General features: G+C 33.6%; 1 protein-coding gene across 4 annotated transcripts in view; it reads left to right on the top strand.

Moving 5' to 3' along the window:
• Positions 1–21,553, top strand: part of VRK2 (VRK serine/threonine kinase 2) — a 96,519-nt gene that overhangs the window by 56,722 nt on the left and 18,244 nt on the right. For all 4 annotated transcript variants that reach the window (XM_074332005.2, XM_074332006.2, XM_019717191.3 and 1 more), the window contains exons 8-11: positions 1,435–1,567; positions 9,915–10,035; positions 12,481–12,539; positions 16,346–16,512. In XM_074332005.2, the coding sequence (XP_074188106.2) occupies positions 1,435–1,567; positions 9,915–10,035; positions 12,481–12,539; positions 16,346–16,512 (480 nt within the window). The remainder of the gene's footprint in view (positions 1–1,434; positions 1,568–9,914; positions 10,036–12,480; positions 12,540–16,345; positions 16,513–21,553) is intronic.

Below are 21,553 nucleotides of genomic sequence, written 5' to 3'. Positions count from 1 at the left end.
TAACTACATGAAAAGTTTCTTGATAGTGTTCTTTTTTTGTTTTTGTTTTTTTATAACTAGACTGGCCTATTTAGTACATGTTTCAATTTGCTGAATTATCAATATGTGCATTTCTGGGATATCTGCTTTGCAGAATGAAGTCAGTCTATCTATTTAGTTCTTGGAATAAAGATAAAAATGCATCATAAATAGTGAAAGCAAGCAACTTCAGTAGTGACCCTGAAGTCCTTAGGGCAGAGCGATCAGTTACTTCTGAGGAGTGTTGAGAGACAGCATCTGCGGGTGAGAGACAAAACTGAAATGTTTTTTCAGACACTCTAGCAATCTATGGTCTCCAACAAAGGAAGAAAACTCTGCTATTTATATTTTGAAGTTCAAAATGCCTCCTATTTAGGCTATCCTAAAACCAAAAACTTCAACTAAAATTTAAGTACTAAATTTTCTTTTAATAGATATTATATTTTAAAACACAATTTGTTTTGTAGTACTCTGTTGTCTTGAAGCTACATCATGTAATGTTGCCTCAATCCCTAAATTTTAAAGAAATACACATGAAACAACACATTTTGAAAGTTGAAACTTTTTTCTTTGGAGGGGAGCATGGTAACATGTAGTTGGGAACTACTATATTTTGACCACATGTGAGAATAAATATCTAGTCATAACAGTTCCCTATTTAGTGTATGCTGTATATGTAAAACTGCTTCTCCCTCTTCCTTTGTCTCTCCAAAAAGCATTCTGAGAAAAATTCTCTTGAATTGCCTTCGGACTTTTAACAATTTAGATTCTATTTGGAGACCCTGTGTGCAATTCTAACTTACTTTCAAAGATAACAGTGATGCTATGGATCAGTTTAAAGTGCCAAAAATTGCATTGACATTGCATTCTTAAATATAAACAACATGATGGTGGGTGTTTTTTGTTTGTTTGTTTGTTTGTTTAGTCATTACCTCTTACAGTCTGTCCACTATTTTTATAATTCCTGTTAATGGAGACTCCTATAATATTAAGTTTATATTTTTAGGTTGTTTGATCTCATCTCCCTCTCCCTGCTTGAAACAGTTTTATGTTACAGAGGGGGATTACAAGAAAAGGCAGAGCCTCATAAGCTGTATGAATACAGATAAAAAGACATATTGTGGTTTATGATATCTAGATGCCCACCGGGAGGGAAAGGGATTGGGGAGCAAAATAAAAAGATTAAAAATCTAAGTAAACTCAGAAACAAGATCTGCCTATGGAAGTAAGGCTTTAAGTTGGAAAGTTAATTGTTATGGCCCCCAGTTGTATATATTTTATCCTAAGGCACCATTTGGTTTAATAAAATGTAGATCTAAAGCTATTCTTAACCTAACAGTTTCGTAAGACTTAATTATAAAGGTTATATTTTCAGAGGACAGAAGCATTATTCATTTGTCTGTTCATGTCTTCCAGGTTTATCTTGCAGATTATGGACTTTCCTACAGATATTGTCCCAATGGGAACCACAAACAGTACCAGGAAAATCCTAGAAAAGGCCATAATGGGACAATGGAGTTTACCAGCGTGGATGCCCACAAAGGAGTAGGTAAGTTTCTTTTTTCCTATTCTTTTATTTCAGAAGAATGATAAGAGTAGGGAGTAATAAGGCTCCATGAAATGACCTTTGCATAGTCAGTTTGAAGTGTGAGAACATTGGTGAGATTTTTATCAAAAGTAGTGAATTCTTGTACTCATATGCCAATGAATATTTGTCTTAATGGGGAGGAGATACACAGGCTATGACAAGTGAGAAAAGAGCAAAAAAGAGTTGGTAAGTAAAGATTGATGCTCATCATGGGCAGGAAATTGCTAGTTTGTGTAGGTTAAACTTGGAGGTCAGCAACTGAATTTTGGTGCTTGTAGTGAATATTATAAATTTGGTAAAGGTGCACATGTGAAGAATTATTCCTGTTTTTCACTGTGCCCTTCTCAGAACTTTGGAAGATACCATCTCTCAACAATAAGAAAATCTTTGCTGAAACTATAAAGTGTTAACTTGTGGAAATCTTTCCTAGTCGCCTTTCATATATCTTACTTATTTAAACTCACTTTGATGGTATTGGAAACACATTTGCAGGTAAATTACATACATAGTCCTTTTATTGGATATTGATTGTACTGCCTTGCATTCCAAGGCAGACTTAATTCAACAATTCCCTAATTAGTTAAAGTCATAACCTATGTCTTGTATTCATTTACCATTAATTAAACCTTAGCTGTTTATTACACTGCAGTCCAAATCCAATAGCCGACCCAGAAAGCCATGGAAAAGGAAGTAGGAGGTCAATATTGAAAATATATGGTGCAGAGTCCCACTGATGGTTGCTTTGTTCACAATCAATATGGTCAATGCAACTGTACTTTCTTAGTTGCTCTGTCAGCAAGACAAAAAGTCAATTCTAATGTTATGCTAGTAAAAAAAATGGTGATTATTGAAAAACTTTGGCTTTCAAAATTATATTCTTTGTAAACTTTGTGTATAAAAGTATTTTCAAATATGCTAAACCATACAAATAATTTTTAAACAGCTTTGAAAGAGCTGCATTTTCACTAGAAGGCAATTAGACATTTGCACTTGTTAATGGCTGTTGAACTGTTACCCTAAACTGAGACTTTCTAACGAGTTTTGGTTGGTGCAAACAACTGTATATTATTGCCTTTTCTATTAAAAGGACCATTGACCATGTAATATAGAAGGTCTTGATCATTTTCCAGAGCAATTAAAACCCACACTAGTTTAAGGTAGACCAATGAAAAAGTGAAACAGTTATGTTGGTTGTATATCTTCCTTCTCTCAGGAAAAATCATAGGTTAAATTTTCTGAATTAGAAATTAGCTTTTATACTTTTGATCAGAATAAAAGATACAACATTTCTCTTCAAGGATAGGTTGGTTAGAAAGATAATAATCACTCATAAATTAAGTAATATTGTGTTATTTACTCACCATTTACATTGTTAATGAGTCAGTGAGCATTTAAAGATATAAATGGGACATGGCTTTAATTAAATTATGAAATGTAAAAAAAATGCTCATGTTAGTTGTTTTTTCTTAATTTCAAGTTTTTTTACTCTCAATAAATTTCGGTTTTCACTTTTGCCAGATTTATTACTGTGAAAGAATTTTCAGAAAACTGAAAGTACTTTTATGATAGTGGCATAACTGGAAACTCATCATACAGATTCTGGTCCAGTAATGTTAATAATAACATTAACTCATGGTTGGGCCACTTATCTCAACTGATAGTTATAATCCTACTCTGCTCTGGTTTTGTCTATTAAAACAGCTAAGAAACCAGTGTGATTGTGGATTGGGAAATAGCGTTGTTACATCTTGGGCTGGTCAATATTTGAATTGTGGTAATTCTGAAAATCCTCCACAGCTACTCCATAGTTTAGAGCAGTGTTTCCACTGAGCTCTCTTCTTAAAAGATTTGAACAGATTTTTATTCTGTAGTCCATTTAAGTTTCTTTCTTCCTAAATAATAATACATGTTGATGAGCTGGGTAGATTTCACCATGCCAGGTCTTTGGGGAAAAAGATTGAACTGAGAATGATGGCAGAAAGATATTACCTCCCTGGGAGGACTATTCAGGGAACAGCCTACATTACATATTTTTGGTATTTTCTGGAACGTTATATGCTGGAGTACATATTCATTTTTATCACAAGTTTCATAGGATTCCTTTAAAAATAAGAGTCACTTCATGCACTTAAAATAAAATTTTACACTAAACTTCTAGACATATCTATATCAACATATAGATATACATACATACATATATATGTATATACATACAGGTATGTACACACATACATGCATAGATACATACACACATAAATATATATGTATTTGCTAAAATTTTAATATGCAGTTTCAGTCTGGTATATAAAGTGAAGGGTTTGATATCCTCAAATGTTTGAATACTATTCATTCCTAATGTTTTGCATTTAATTTTCCAAAATAAGACTTATCACTTTAGGATCTTCGTAGAAATAAAATAATCATTTAGTCATATCTAGAAACCAGAATAAACATGGCCATAAATCCTGTAGGTTAACGCAGAAGGTTAGATTCATAAATATTCATGTGTTTACTTTCAGTACAGTCACTATGTAGTTTAATCTCAGAAAAACCTTTTCTATACTAACCCAGTTATGAGATCAAATAAACACTTAGAAAGATAAAGCAAAGGAAAACACAAAGAACAAAACAAGTCATCACTAGGAAATGGAACCTCTAGTTGTCCAAGTATTTGTTATGTGTCAGGTATATCTGTGTCTGGTCAGGCCGAGAGAAATAGTCAGGCTTCATTGTAAAACTGACTTATGAGTTAGCCATTTAACTGAGACTGTTAACCTAATCAGACAGACTATCTGGTCTCTGCTACTTTTTCTAGTGGTTATTTATAAACCGTAGCTAACTCTCATTTTTCTGTAGATGAGTTGAGTTTTTATAATGAAGGAGGTTGTATAAGGTGCCAATCAGCAGTTTCACCTAAGCATTTTCTAGTTTATGAAAAAGCAGAGTAGCTTGTATTATTACAAAGCAAAAGATATGAATAGAGATATATAGAGATGGATGGATAGATTGACAGATGGAGGAATGGATAGATAACTCTTCCTGGAACTATCATATATCTGTGTATCGGTATGTTTTTAAAAAACTGCAGTTATTCTTCCACACTCAATTCTCTTATGTGACCTAAAGATATTTTCTGAGTGGCTGAAGTGCTTCATTTAGTGTAAAATTAGAGTAATATATTTTGGGCTTATCTCTTCTATTATTAACTTTTTATTCTTCATAAAAACTAACATATATAAACACTGACATATTTTGGGCTCGTTGCCTGATAATTAAAGAGAATTATATCTGTGTCAAATACACTACTTTAAAATTTGTTACATTCTTAGTAATATTAAAAAAAGCAATATTTGGATCAATGTGTGGTATGGATTTTTGTAGATTTTTCTACTCACTGAGGCATGCAGTCGATACCTAATTTCTCTAGAGATATACTGCATTTAACATATTGAGCTTTTTTAAATACTCCAGACCTGTGCATTGAGTGTATAATACCTGTTTTAATTTGACATCATTGATGACCATAAAATATGATATCTAAATTGCCTTTTAAATGTCCATTTGTTTATGTAATATATTCAGTATCAAGGAAAGAGATAGATTACATACTTTTTTTATTTTTGCCAGTTGCTATGGTATATGAAATCCAAGTCTTGTGTTATTTCTTGCATGGTTTCATTTCACTCTAATTTAGCACTCCAACTTCTTACAAAATATATGTGAAATAAACTGAGAATGTATTTTCATGTTACCAAACTTGGGGAAGTGACATGGTTTACACAATATTTATCTTCTTAAACAATAATTCAAAAAAGGAACCCATTTTCAATTATGATAAGATGTAATAGGAAACCATCAAGTTATTGATACGCTTTGTTGGATCTGTTAGTAATCAGAAAAACAGACAGTTGATTTCTATTTTTAGGTAAATTTGGCAGCTATAATTAGTCTTTGGTTGATATATAAATAAACAATAATGAATATACTATTCTGCATGGCATAATCCAATTTTGACATTCAGACATGACTTTTAAAGTCATCATATAGGTCTTGAACTATTTGGTTGGGTTAAGAATATACATTGGTAAAATATAAGATACCTTTACCTTTGTTCTGTTGAATAATTTTTCCTCAGCCTCACACAGTAGAGGTTCATAAACTAAGGCTTAGAATTTAAAAGATATGGAAAAAGTAGGAGAGACTTGGGTGTAGTGTTTTGTTTTTAATGTGACACATTGCATTCTCTTTTCTTAATATCCTTTTTGAGATTGCAAAAATTAGTGGCCACCATAACATTCTCCAGCTCTTGATACATCTGAATTTATAAAATACAGAATAACATAGGTTACTAGTTACAAAAAGAAGAAGAAGCTTTAAATTTGTTTTGCAGATAGTCACCCTTCATTTCACCAGGTGGGCATCTTATTTAGATGTTTTCTGCTTTCTTCTTGCCATTTCCGAGCATGTAAACTAGTATTTTGGGCATTTAATCCCTGTCGACTTGAGGCAAAAGTTTTCAAGTTCACTTTATTATTCCCTACTAAATCTTGTTTTTCTTCACACTTCATAATGTAGCTCTATATAAGAAATAAAACTAAACAGGAAACACTTTAGACAAATAATCAGATCCACTTTCGGATTAATACTTGCACTTTTCTTTTTCTCCCAATTTCTTTTTCCTTCCATTTGGTGAATTGGACCCAGATAATTTCACTCCAGTTTGTCTTTAGAATAAAGACCAGTTCTGTAAGGTAACTCCTTGTACTATCTTGGAAGAACCATTTAATACGTTATAAATTAATATTTTAACTAGACACCCTTCTTCATTAGAACGCAGTAGTTTGAAAGAGTTTCATGAAAAGACAGTGCATGCAAAATTTTGTTAGTGCTAGACCTCAGAATCTGCTGCGTGTTTATTCCTTTCCAAAACAACTGTCTTTGTATCAGTGTGTCTTGTGGTGTGTTAATTTAAATGCCTGCTTCAGTTACTTCCCTAACTATAGAAGTAGTATACATAATGTTGTTTGAATGGTGTTGAAATTGAGGATGGAGGCAAGTAATTATTAAATTGAATGTGGGCTTTGGATTCTGAAACACGAATCCCAGTGTAGAGCTCTGTCAGTTTTTTGTCTGTGATACTGAGCAAGTTATTTAATCTCTCTGAGCCTCTATTTTCTGATTTGTCTACAGGGTCAATATATTTATATTATTGTTAGGATGATTAAATTAGATAATATAAAAAGCAGTTAGAGTGTCTGGCACAGTAGCAGCTCCATAAATCACATCAATTGTTTTTATTTTAATTATACATACTAGTGTCAGTTGTTTCTGGAATCTGCTTTCTAGTGAAATAGAATTCAAGTCCCCACATGTGCCTTTTTTTTTTTTAATTGGTGTTACTCTTGGCAGTACTTTATAATTTAGACGTGTTGAGCAATTGAGAACACCACAGGCTTTCCACAAAAAGAGTCATTTACATTGCTACATATTAATAAGCTAAAGAAAAATTAGATGTTAAATTATATTTAGAAACTAACAACAGAGTGTAGAAGAAAAATATTAATAACTGCATCTTGCTCCATTTCCAAGCAGTAAAAACATAAGTAAAAAATTTATTTTTTTAGGAACTCTATATGAAAATATGCTGTTAATGATTATATTATCTATCAAATATAACTGAATAACCCTAGGTGTTACAAAAAATTATATAGAAATATAAATTATACAGAAACAAAATCCATAAAACATTTCAACTTTCAAACTAAAAAAAAAATTTATGCTTAGATATTAACATTTCTCTTCAGCTGATCAGTTCTTATTTTTGTTTTTATTTTCAGCATTTTATGTAATTCTTTTGAAATACAAAGGAAATAATAGAATAATGTAGTAAATACCAAAATATTGATTTCCTAGATTCAATAATTATTATCATTTTCTCATGTCATCTGTATTTTGATGTTGTATTTTAAAGTCAATTAAAGATGTATGATCAATTCATTGTGTTAATTACACACAGAAAGAAACTAATATTGTCATCTAGAATATTTTTAATTAAATTAAGAGGTATTAAAATTTTCTGTGTACAGTAGATGAAAAGAAGACATAATTGTTGGTAGAATCTTAGAGTTTAACTTTACTAAAACATATCAGCTTTGCAATTTGTTTCTCTGGGAGGGAATTTCAGGGAGGGTACATACTTAGAAGCATTTTAATACTTTTAGCTCACTCTTTAATGGAGGGAAAGAGTAGCTATGAGGTTTTTATGTTTTGTTTTGTTTTGTTTTTTAACATTACATGTATTTCTATAGAACTTAATTGAAACTGATAAAACTTTTACCTCACCATAGTTATCAATGTATATGTGCAGTAAAAGAAAATAAGTAAAAGGTTGAAAATGTGATAATGTATTTTAATTAGGTAAAACTAAACTATAATAGTGAAGTAAAGTAACTCTCAATGGGCTATTTCAAATGAAGACCAGTTTATGAAAGATTGCCTTCAGAAATCTAAATGACTTGTCATTACTTACAGATTCATATCAATTAATCCCTCAGTTGGGGGGGGGGGTGCAGGGAACCTTACTGGGAAAGTTCATTCTATTTTAATTCTGATTGTTTTTCCTCAGAGGGCCTCTTGTGTGCAACCTATGTTGTCCAAACAGGTGCCAGAATGTAATTTTTCGAAAATTAGAGGATGTGCATTTTTTTAAAGTGGTGGTAATCAGGAATTGCCATAATGGAAAAGGAACTTATGAACACATCTGTACAAATGGAACCATTCCATTATTAATGGGAGACTTATTACTGAAGAAATCACTCCAAAACAGTGCGGTAGAGATTGTGTTTTTATTTTAATCGGAGAGCCAAGACTTGCATTAGGATATTGTTGAAGCTTATGCAGAAACTAAATGATGCCCATGGGATTGTACAATTCTGCTAGACTGAGGGCCTGTAATATTCCAATACTCTAATAGCAGTTAAAATAGAATACATGTAAGAGCTAATCTTGTCTTCTGCTTTTATAGTAACATGTATGGTGGCCAAGTATAATTATGACGTGCTAGCAACATTGTTCTTAGCAGATAACTTTTTAAATTAAAAACTAAGTTTACTGAGCAACTTTTCAGAGTTTATTTAATGAAAGATAATAAAATTGGATACCTGTTTATAGCAACTTTAACAGCCACGTGTTGCACGTAAGAGATTTTATATCCCTACACAGATAAGCATTCAGGCGATGGTAGAAATGTAAACAACAGCCTATTGTTTTATAAGTTGGGAATGGTTATAAGAATGGGTTGTTGTGTTTTTTAGTGGTATTTTGTCAATTTTGTTATCATTATTTCAGTAATATTTGTTATATTTGACATGTTTCTTAGATTTCATTGTCCATCTTTAGAAATAAGGCATTTAAGATATGTATAAAATTATGATGGAATTAATCTACAGAATTTAGTAGTTTGATATAAGTGATTTTTGCAATGGCCTAAAAATGGTCTTTTACTGTATTGTATTTGAAAAGCCGTCATATAGTAAATTCTGAAAGCCTGTGTTTTGGCTTCAAAATCTACCTCCCACGACTTCTGCCCACACCCTCATGCACACCAATGCTTCATCATTATACCTTCTATTCAGGATATTTGACTCGAATCTTAGTTTAGTGCTGCTTATATCTAAAAATAATACTTGTAGAATTTTAGAACTGTGTAACCAAAACAGTAGGTATTATCCTGTACTTTCATTAATTGAAAAATCTTAAGACAGACCTGTTTTTTAATACTGCACACTAGATGGCAGTTTTGTCATATTCTTCCAACTTCAAATGCTGCTAGTGTGAGTGGAACAGAAAAGGCCATCAATGTTTAGTCTGCGCTCAAAGGGTCTCTGCATGACCAATGCAGACCCCATGGACTTCCTGTAACATATGTTAGCAATTTAGCTGCAGACATTTATTTCTTTGTTTTACTGCTTGGCTCTTTGAGAAAGTGTTGGTGCCAGGTTATGGGTTGTCTGGATCATGTCAGAGGCCATGGAGATCAAGTTCATGTGACAGGCCAGACTAAGGAAGGATGAAGTTGGAGGAGGTGAGGAAACTGACCCTTACTTTCAACAGCAACCAGTCACTGCCTGTCTGTGGACTGGGGCCCAACGCCTAGGCGTTTAAGTTTTACTCCAGCTGAACAAACAAAATATGTTGCCCATTTGGCTTTTTCATATTTCATCAATAGCAAGTAGTTAATTCAGTGATCTCTCTATTTCTCAAAACTTGCTTATCCCTCATCTTTCTCTCTTAATGCTTACTCCTATAGCCTTGTCCAGACGAAGTGACCTCGAGATCCTCGGCTACTGCCTGCTGCGGTGGTTATGTGGGAAACTCCCCTGGGAACGGCACCTGAAGGACCCTGTGGCTGTCCAGACTGCTAAAACAAAGTACAGATTGTAAAATATTCCATTACGTACAGCAACAGGTCTGAAGGGTTACATTAAAGGGAGATGGTATCCCAGAGAGACTGCCATTCACCCAACATGATAACCAAAGCAAATTTCTTAAATTTGAAAAAAATGTTTTTTTTTAAAACCGAACAGCTTACAGACATAAAATCCAGTAAGATAACACCTGTGAAATCACATGTATGTGAGTTGTAATGCAAAACATAAAGTGAAATAGTTATTTTTTTACATGGTGTTTTCCAAAGCTTAGATTCTAGGTGGTAGTATTTTCAAGGAAGACTATTTTCAGATTAGCATTGTACAAGTATATGAGGGGAGTCTGAGCTTGGTGTGATTGATGTTAACCATGCAAAGCAACAATGTGGAATGGGACAAATACGGCCTATATCTTTCAAGTGAGAGCAACGTACCTCTTTCTTAATTCTGTGTCTTAGAGGGAGGTATGTTTTCTTTCTAAAAGAAGAAACAAACAACATTTTTCTATGAGGTGTTTATTTAAGAAAATCTGGCAGCCATATAAACATTTTTAATATTCCGCATTTGATTTTTATCACCTAGAATCTGTTAGCATGAAAATTAGGTCAGATCGAGAACAGAGTGTGTTACTATTTTACTATTTTCTCACTGATCAAGCCTAAGAAAAAGTCAAATTGTACGGAGCACAGAATAGCCAGTTTTTCATTATCTCCCAAGATATGTTCAACAGTAGTTATCCGCAGATATAATATCACAACTGGCAAAGGCAGTAATGTTTTAAATAGGGCGCAAGTTACAACAGAAGTTTTTCAAGAGGGTAGCTGATCCATAGAAATCAGCCTTCAAAATTCAGTGTGGTATGGTCCTTAACAGAGAGAAAGGCTAGGTGCAGAATCACCTAGGTGCGGCTAGGTGCGGCTTACGTTTGTAAATACTGACATACCGTATATTATACGTAGGACATATTTCTCCCCTTGGAATCTTGATCATCCTAGTCCCTTACCCAAAACTAACACATTTGGGTAAGTCAGTATTAGAACTAATCAGTTATTTACTGCAGTGACTGATATGTCCATATTAACCCTCACGTAACTGACATTTTTCAAGATATGGGTCAAGCCAAGCACAATAATGAGATTTATAAACAGTCTTGGTATCCAATTTTCTACCTCAGTTTACTTAATTTGAATAAAACTTTATTTAAAAGATTAGCATTTTAATTCTAATGGTTATATATATGTTTTTCTCTTAAGACTTACTAATGTGATTTTAGTCTTTTATCTATCTATCTATCTTTATATCTATATATATATAGATATATGCACTCATTGTAGATATCACTAATGAATATGCCTACATATGTACATTCAAATATAATAAATAATAGGGGATCATGTAAAATAATATGCTAATAAACATAACCATTTATATTTTGGGAACCCTTACATATGTTGATATCTTCATTTTTATTTATTACTAATATAAGCATATAGATCAGTAAACTTAATATCATATTATGAAGTTTATAATTGAGGTAAACGGTAGACATTTTCGAACTTCTTACAGTATTAGGTTGGTGCAAAAGTAATTGTGGCTTAAAAGGTTAAAAATAATTGCAAAACTGTAGTTCCTTTTGCAGCAACCTAATGTATCAGAATTCATTCAACTTGCTGAGAAGGCATTGTACTGAACTCCCCATAAGGGCATGCTTGCGTATTCAACCATGATACCCTATATCTATTATGCCCTTTATTTTCCTGACATAGGGTGACATTAGATCAGGGCGTTTATTGTTGGATTTCTGCCTGTGATGAGTTTATGAATCAAACATTCTTATCAGCCATTTTAGTTGAATGATTATATATTTGTGGCTGAAGCAACATAAGAGAATTGTACTTGTTCAGTCTAAACCACTGAAAATTGTTAGAATAATGGTTTGGTTATGTTTTTTTGGGTATTTCTTGCTAACCTGTTTCATCATAGGACAGCATAAAATGCTGCCCAGTGGAGAACAGTATACATAAGCAGTGAAATACTGTACCCCTCCCCAGTAGTAAGTGCCTGAGGAAAAATATCCTTAGAGTCCGAATACAATTTTTCTACATATTTTTTCTCGTTTTTAAGAAAAAAATGATGACAGATATCACTACTTCTCCATTTCTACATGTGCAAATTTTGAATTAAAGCATGTATACTGTAATTCGACATTGTTTAGTTTCTGGGTGATTGATATAAAATTGGTCAATGAGAATTGGAGGATTCTCACCTCCATTTAATCTTCCCCACCTCCATTTAATCTCTTACTCATTATAGATGGGTGAGAAAAGACAGGAAAACTCATGAGATTGGTGACTCACCAGCACAGAATTTGAGTTTTGTTTTCTAATCAAATCAATAAATCGTAGGACTGCAAACAAATTCATTGTGTATTACTCTATTTTGCTTTAGTCTGTTGGATGAGCTCCCTGCGTCCGTGCTTAAATGGGCTCCTTCTGGAAGCAGTTGCTGTAAGTTAAATGATAACTTCTACCTTCTCCAGTGTGATTTACAGGTCACCACATTTGCCACTGTTGTTTCGTAGCTTTGCTTAATCCACCCACTCCCATTCCACAGGGGTGGGAGGAAACTCTTCAGGGTTACAGATAGGTTGCTAGAGAAAAGACTGTTCTTGGATCAGTTTTTGACATTAGAACACAAGAATTCTGCAAGAAAATATTTAGGCAGCACTCTCGGCTTTGCCGACTGAATTTTTTTTTTAGATATATATTTTGGGAATCATGCCCAGGTTTAATAGTGAACTTTACCTGGTATTTCTAGAGTTGCCTTTTCTGTCTTTGTTCCTCTGTGTAGTGTTGAAAGAAGATAAAGCTGATCTAAGAAAAGACTACTTTTGATCAGTAATAAAAAAAAACAAAAAACAAATCATTAAACACTTGAAAGCTATTTATACTCTTGGTTACATTCTCACTGAACAGCCAAGAACAAAATTTTGGATTGGCAAAGGCATGTGACGTTGAGATTTGAAGGTATATTTCATTAAATGGTTTTCCCTTTCAAGTAAGTATAGACCATTTTTGGAATTCTTTAGTTGACAGTATTGTCACTAAAAATAGTAAGTTAATTCAGAATTACCCAAGTGCTTGTCATTTGCAAAGGCATGCATGGCACATTTTTCAACACCAATTTAACAACTGGGTTTCATTGTCTTATAGAAAAGAGCCCCGTTTTGCTGTCAGGCTGGCTTTTTCTCAGAGACAGATAAGCAGAGTGAATCTTGTTCTCCCTTTATATGGGACAATCTCAAAGTTAGCTTTTGGCAGACTTATGGAAATGAATATGTTCACTGACCCTCTAGCTAAAGTCAAATAGTGTCAGTAGCCATCTGAGAGTTTAAAACAGTTAAATCATCTTAAATTTATATTTATAGCCCTTCTTTGTGACAAGAAACCAAATTTTTCATTTTCATGGGAAACAAAAGAGGAACACACCAGATCTGCTTTCCCACCTCCATTTCCCAAACCCAAAAGTCTGCCCCAGTGTGAATCTTCTGCTTCCCACTTTCTGCAGCCCCTTTTCTTCTGATGAAAGGGGATGAACAGTAGGGTATTCTCATTTGGGGACATGGGTTGAAAGATAAAAGTTTTTCATTTTTGTAACTGCACTAAGTAATGTGGTCTAAATGCCAATATTCCTTTTTGGCTGATGTTCTTATTGGCATTTTTACCAAGTCATACAGTTTGTGTTTTGCTCAATAGGACAGCAAAAAAGAGAGATGGAGAGATGCGAGATTTTTTTTTTTAAATTGTGTACCTCCTTTATCTTTCTTGTCCCTGCACAAAAGGTAAACTGTTCAGTTTGGGGTCCGAAAAGAAAGCCCAGATGCCCTGGGTTATACAAGATAAATGCTTGCAGGCCAGTATATATTCTATGACACTTCTATTGCTAAAGCTAGGTTAAAAGAAGATTTGAGTGATACAAGAAATCGTTAAAGGAGTGCCAGGTTCCTCTTTTTCAGTACAAACCATTTATTCGAGTCTATATGATTATTTTGTAAAATACAGATTTCTATTTCTAAGGCACAAAATGTTGAAACTTTAATATTAACTGAAGGTCTCTTAAGTTAGGTGATTGTGCTTAGGAGAGTAGGTAGTGCAAGCATGAAAATTAAACTGATTTACAAAAGGTTTATTACTAAGATTTTATGAAATAAAACAGCCAAGAAGTTTGCAATGTGCATGCCCAACTCAGTGTAGTAATAATAGTTTCAAAAATTTCACTCTCTTGAAATGATAGTAAGGATACTTAATATTTCACTAGCTTAAAAAGCAGATGATTCAAGAATATCATAATTTCCTCCTACTCAAAGCATTTTGTTTTATAGCTCTGGAAATACGCTAGTAAATTAAAAAGTGTACTTAATATAATAAATCCAGATTTTGAAAGGCTAATGTCTAAAGCAGTACTACATCTCAGTAGTCTAAGCTTCAGATTTATAATAATAAGTTTGCAGTGGAGGTGTCTCTTTTCTTTTTCTCCCTCTCATACTTCACTGATACCTTGTTTTTTTTCAAACCCCAGACCCAGAAGGCTTTGCAACACAGCTGCTGTCAGTTGGTGGAATGCCAGGAGTTTTCCATTGTCTTCTAATAGTGATTCGTGAAAAATATTCCCAACATATGCAGCTTTCTTCACTATTTGGGATATTGTGGTTAATAGAACTGTAATATATACCAAACTTAGCTTACCAATCTTGAAAGGCCCAAACAACAGAATATTTATATTAAAATGGCAGTGAATATAATTTAATCTTTTTTCTCTCTGATCATCCCTTCAGGAATTGGATGCCCCCAAAGGGCTCCTGGAAACATGAGTTACAAATATGATGAAACCTCAGCACTTGCTAGTTAACAGAAATCTCGTTGATTGAATGCTAGATAACAGACTTTGTATATCTTATACATTATAGGGAAAAAGTAGGTTGCATCAGTGCCACAGTACCGAAAAACAAAACAAAACAAAGCAAAACACACATACAAAAAAGCACTAGAGCCGAGAGTTTTTATTTTAGCCTAATTAGCCTTCTTTTACTAGAAAATTACTGTGGACAATATGGTATAAAATGGTCACTCTCTGACTTTCATAGAGGAGAAAGAGATAAGGACTACTCCTTTTGGAATTTTTTCCCTGAGGGCATTGAAACCCTGTGTCAGCGATTCCCCACTTGAATGAAGGCCTGGAGGGGAACTGAAGGATTAGGAACTTCACTCCTGCCAACCCACCAACCTTCCCAGATTTTCTTACCAAGAGATATAAACAATTTAGTGAGAAAGTAAGAAGTATTTGTGGCTGGGTCAGTAATAAGTTTTTGAAAGGGAAAGGCTTGTGAAAACTAGTTTGTGGAGTGTCTAAACCTCACCATGAACCAATGAAAACATGCCAGTTTTTAAACAGTATATGTATTATCACTTATTTGTATCTGGATTTTAGATTGAACCTTCATCGGAGACCAAAATGCAAGCTACATTTATTTTAAGGCAGCTATGTTTGTAACTTTTGGTTACTAATTCTACTTGTATTTAAAAGTTTATACTTCATAAGTGTTTGGGGAGGAAGGGAGTGACTTTATAGTTCTAGGCAAGAGATTACATTAGAGAAAAAAAAAAGGTGGGGACTTCTCAGCCTTCTGCACTAAATCAGGAAGACTTTGCCATGAATGCACTTGGCTAGCTAGGTATGGAGGACTTGAGGGGGATTTGGCGAATTCTAGTCATTGTGGCTAAAAACGTAGAATTCAAGGTCATTTCTAAATGCATAGTTATAATCTCAAATTCAAAGCCTTGATTAAAATTTGCAATGATTTTTTTTTTCTTTAACGTAAGGAGATTTGTAACAAGTAACAATTGTTTTGACCGAATTTTCAAAAACTTCAGCATTAAAAAAAAGTGTGAAGCGTGTTTGGTCTATTATATTATTCAAGTTTTTCTTAGTAGTTGTACCCCATAAATCAAAATCACTAACTACCGTGTGATTTTTAAAATTTGCTTCCTTTGATAAGATTAGTGAATTGTAAATATATCAACAAAGATGTGCAAAAAAAAATTACCAGTTTCTCTCATCTTGTCAAATCTGTAAGTCACTGTATTTAAGTCATTTTTGGATATCATTTAAACAGTGCTTTTCATTGAAGTGTTTTAGTTTCTTCTGTGTGTGTGGGTATGTGTATGTGTGTGTGAGAGAGTGATTTTGAGGCTGTTGGGGTCTTGACAATCCTTGCCAATTATGTATGACATGTAAAAATTTTAATACTTCACAGGTGAAATAGCCCAATATTTGGCATGTGCTCATAATTTAGCATACAATGAAAAGCCAAATTATCAGATGCTCAAGAAAATTCTGAACCCAAGTGGAATGCCTTTAGGACCATTGGAATTTTCCACTAAAGGAAAGAGTGTAAATGTTCATACTCCAAACAATCAAAAAGTGAGTAACATAGATTTTAGGATTACCTTCTGTGAAGCTTTGTACCAAATGAAGTTGTTTCAGGTTTCAAATGAGTCTGACAACCCAGTTTCTTGCTTATTATATTTAATTCCTATTTCCCATAACTCAGCTCACAGAAATTTTGTTGAAAGTTCTTTTGACACGTTGTCTTAGGATCTGTGGTCTATTGTGTCCTATTAGAGGAATAAAGCAGTCATTGATGTCATAGAGATATGAATAGGTAAGGCTAATCTGTCTTTATTCATGAGAACATTTATTTGCTGCTTTTCTTCAGATTTTCTTCAGTTATTGCCCTCTGTTTTTGCTTACCAGTTTGGCCATACTTTATTGGTGATAATAATATTCTTAGATTTAATCAGATTATCTGTATATGCTGATATTTCAATTTATAGAAATAATTCTTATTAAGAAAAAGTTATTTTTAAAATGTTAAACCTCCCCCTTTACTCTGCTGTCTTCCAACTGAGTCCCTCACACTAACTTTAAAAGATAAAATGAATTAGAACTTGAAAAAAATAATTAGAACTTGAAACAATACAAAAGAATTAGGACTTAAAACATTTTCTAAGAGGGTGGGGAAACCTGAGGCTGATGTCAGCAGCATTACTAGACAGACACCTAAATGTCCATTTCTTCCTTGACACTATCCACATGCAAAAAGCAAGTGGGGATGGCTTTTCTTCCTTCATGCGTGTACAATAAGGTAGGGTCAGGATGCCATTCATTTTTAATATATCTTATGAACTTTGGATCATCACAAGTGTTCATGAGCCAAGAATGCAGGATGCAAACTAATGTGACTGATAGGCTGCTAGATGAATGGTGAGTCAAGTATCAGTGCACAGATGGTTCTGATTTGCTGAATTTTGTAGCTGCTGCAACTGAAGACATAAAATATCCTTCTAGTCATAAATTAGCTCTTTGGAAGCAAAACCTTGGCACCAGAGCTTTACAACCTTCAATTAGTAGGGAAAGAAGTATTTGAATGACTGTGATATTGACATCTGTAGGCCTGCATAGTAATCATTCCTAATAGAAGAGAATATCTGTTTGAGGAGGTTTTGCATGGCTAATTAACTACCAGTGAGAATATGTAATTTTTTCATGATCTCCTGATTGTCACCTTTCTCTCATGATACAATTACATTTTATTGTAGCAAATGCCTCACAAACCAATTGTCAGCACTATTTACGTATTGCAGAAGGCAGAACAAAAGTTCATGTTTAATAAAAAGCCACTGGATTTTGATCTTGGTAATTACTGAGACTTATTTTAAGTTTTATTGACTTTTGGGTTTTTATTACTTTTGCAACAAAACAAAGAGCCATTTCCTTGACATAGTATTTCCCTTGCAATAATGGTCACCACTTAATTTACACTAATTTAAGGAGGTTTCTTTTTTTCTTTTTTGTAGTTTTTCAGTTTCATAAATTTAAATGAAATATAAAAGAAGACATTTTAAAAACCAATAGCTGTATCCTCTGATATAAAATTCTAATTATTATCCACCAGAATTTTCAGTTTCATCAAATTCAAGGGATGTTTGTTGGAAAACCATTTTTATATGCAGAGAATAGAACATAAAACATTTTTTGAATGAGATTCAATCAAAAATATTTTATTCTTTTTTGATTAGAACACTTTGATTATGAATAGAAAGAAAACACTAAGAATAATGTACATTCTTAAGACCTTAGTTAATTTCTGTTAATAATATGATCAGCCTCACTGTATAGAAAGTATGATGATTTGGGATATATTTCACAGCATATCAATATTTACTGGATAACAACTTTATTTCTGTAATACTTTAAGTACACAAATATATCTAATAATCATAGTATAAAATATAGGTTTACTATATCTGGCTAAACCTTAGTGTTTTTCTTTGTGTTTTTTTTTAAAGTTTACAGATTTTTGTGATGTTAAGAAAACCAAACTTGAAAATGTTCAAAAGCACAGTATGGCAATATAAACTGTCCTATACTCGGTTCCCTTGCATGATACAAGTATAAGATAGTGCCCACAATTAATTGCTTCCATAATTTTAAGTCTAGAATGAATGTTAATCACAGAGCCCCAAATTTCTCTTTTTTTAGTAACAGAATCCCCTTAAACCCCCCCTAAAAACATTTCTTGTTGCTCTATACATGGATCACTCTAGTTATTTAACAGACTAGTGAATGAATTCTGGACTTACACTTTTTGGACAAAGATACTTAAAAAGAAAGCCAGTGGACTAAAAATGTATACAGTTAGATAAATAAAATGTTTCTATGATTCAGTATTCAAAGGAAAGTTATGAATGTTTAATTTTTTTAAATGTTATTTCCCGCAGTATAAGTGGTCGTGACTTTTAAATTTCATATTCTTAAACATATGTTTTGGTTAGGTATTAGGAAATTGCACATCACCATAGGGATCTCAACAAACTTAGGTCATCTTTTGTAAAAGAAAAACGAGGTCAATACTAGGTTTTACTAAGTGTCATAAACTGTTCCCTGTAAACTGAACCTTCTTCCTGAAGTCCTCAAATACTATTACTGGAGTTAAACTGGAAATGAATTTTTGTCCAGGTAGTAGAAACATTGATACTTTTTTCCCTGGGGTCTTTGCCTCCATCAAAATGACAGTATGTATAGCTGAAATCAGTCTCTAGTAGTTCTGACGGCTCCTGAGGTAGTAGTACTGTCAAATTAGAGGAATCTATAATCAGGGCTACCATCATTTATTTATGCCATTCACTCGGGTTTAATGTCCAAAATTCACTGAAGGAAGCCATTTTTCAGTAAGAATGCTTACTAAGGTGAGCTAAAGCTCTAGAATCCCCATACGAGAATGCTAAAGCCAAATTGAAACACAAATGTTAATGCAGTCCCCAATTCAACTCTTGAATAAGCTATTTCTTCATGAATCAGTAGTGGATCCTTTTATCAGTTTATCAGTGTCTCCCTCCTTATTATGATACCTGAATCCATGTTTTAATATTATAGACACCTGGGCATAATGAACCACCCATCCTTCCTAAATGCCTACCTAGGCAGAGGAGTAGCTGTATGTCACAGTTAAAATGTCAAGCTAGCCCACATTTCAGACAGTAAAACTTTGTTCTTCAACCCTAAATTGGAGGTTCGCACAGCAAATCTAGGGGTGAATATATGATTGGTAGTCATAATCTTTACACTGAACTTAAGTTTACAAAATTCTTCCTTGAGCTTTAATTCTCATAATAGTTCCATTAAACTTGTCTTCATGTTTATTTTCTATACGTGAGAAAAGTAGAATATAAATTCTCAATTATCAGTATATTTATGGCTTATTAAATTTTAAGGATCCAAAGGTGTTCCTGATTTTATAGAACAGTGTGAAGTACCAGTAGAAAATTAAATAATAAGCACCTTGTTTGAATGGCCACTTTCTTGAAAATGACACACATTTGGATAGTATCCTTTTATTTGATTATGTGGGATGTCCAGTGTTTTTTTATATTTACTTTTATACCTTTGAGAAGAAATTTCATTGAGTTTATAATTATGAGTTAAGCTAAATATCCCACCTCTCTCTTACCATTTTAAAAGTTTCCTTAGAAATATAACTTTTCCATAAATTGGATATCATTTTATTGTTAGCTAGAAGTGTCCATGGCAACACAACACAACCTAACCGTCCAGCCAACTGACAGCAGATCCGAGAGGCACCATCCCTTCCAGGCAGTCTCACAGTGGACTGAATGTATTAGACCAAATACATGTTTGTACATGAGAGCCTCCTAGGACACAAACTGTTACACCTTAAGTGCCTAGCGTATAGAAGGCACTAAAAAACTCAGCATCTCAATTAATCCTTTATATCACAGAACACATTTTCACAATGATTGGCAAGCCAGTGTTGTATTAGGATGAAACCATGTACTATAGCCTTGGGAAACCCTTTGTTTCACCCTAGTAGTATGATAAGCATTTATTACCAAGCTCACTTCAGTGGAAAAGTGGCTCAGGAGGTGGTTACACATGAATTTTGCCAGTAGTTTGGGAAGAGTTGAGTGGTGGAAATAAAGAACCCCTGAGTTGTTAGGAAACAATTCCAATATTCAGGTTACTGAAAGTCGGTAGCTTTGCTATCCTTTGAGAAGCTGGGCTCTGGGAAGAAGGATGAGTAAAGAACGACGTTGTGACAACTTGGACCTAGCCACAAAACACCAGCATGTTTTAAAAGGAGCGAACACACTTGTCAATAGAAGCTAAACATTGAGAGACTGCAAATTAAGGCTCTGCTTGCCCAGCCAAATGTAATTCATTCTCTATTTTGGCACTGGCTACTCCATTATTTCCCCTTGTGCTGTCCTATCTTCTGCCCCCTATTTAACCCGTGAAACAAAGGTGATGGCACTTTCAGCTGCTGTAAACATGAAGTTTCTGAACAAATACTTCACATAAGGATGTTCACTGTGGCTTTCAACCGATCTTCCAACTGTATTGAGGGATTTGTCCTTCTGTTTCTCTCTCTACTTCAAGGTTATTAAGAGTCACTCATCCCCCAGATAACACCATGGTGTGAAAAAAAGAAACCTTAGAGAAAGCAAGCTTGTTGTAGAACTTAACCTCTGATACTGGTACACAGCATTAGATAACAGGAACTGTTATTCATCTGCTCCAAGGTTAAATTACCTGTATAAAAAAGTAAGCAACATCATAAGCTCCTTTTACACATTCACATTAATTAGACTCACTTCAGTGCTAGAAAACTAAGATTCTAATTAATAACAATTTAAACTAAAAGATACCCTGGATCTACTCCCAGCAAAGGTTAATAATGAATTCATGTGCAGTTTTAAAATGTGACAGTTTTCTGTAAAAATGCTGCTTTCAATAAGCAAGTTATCTGTGGAGATAATTTCTAAAGATTGCACAACAGTGACACTAATTTTAATTGGTCTTGTCCTACTGATGAGAAAGGGTCAGGATCTTGCCAACTACTGTGTTTTTTCTGTAACGTCCATTTGTTGGTTTCCTTTCTATT

The sequence above is a fragment of the Rhinolophus sinicus genome, chromosome 2 (genome assembly GCF_057876585.1).
Source record: "Rhinolophus sinicus isolate RSI-liver-muscle chromosome 2, RSI-T2T, whole genome shotgun sequence".
Classification (NCBI taxonomy): Eukaryota; Metazoa; Chordata; class Mammalia; order Chiroptera; family Rhinolophidae; genus Rhinolophus; species Rhinolophus sinicus.
The sequence above is the reverse complement of the archived record's forward strand: the minus strand, read 5'-3'. Positions and strand labels throughout refer to the sequence as shown.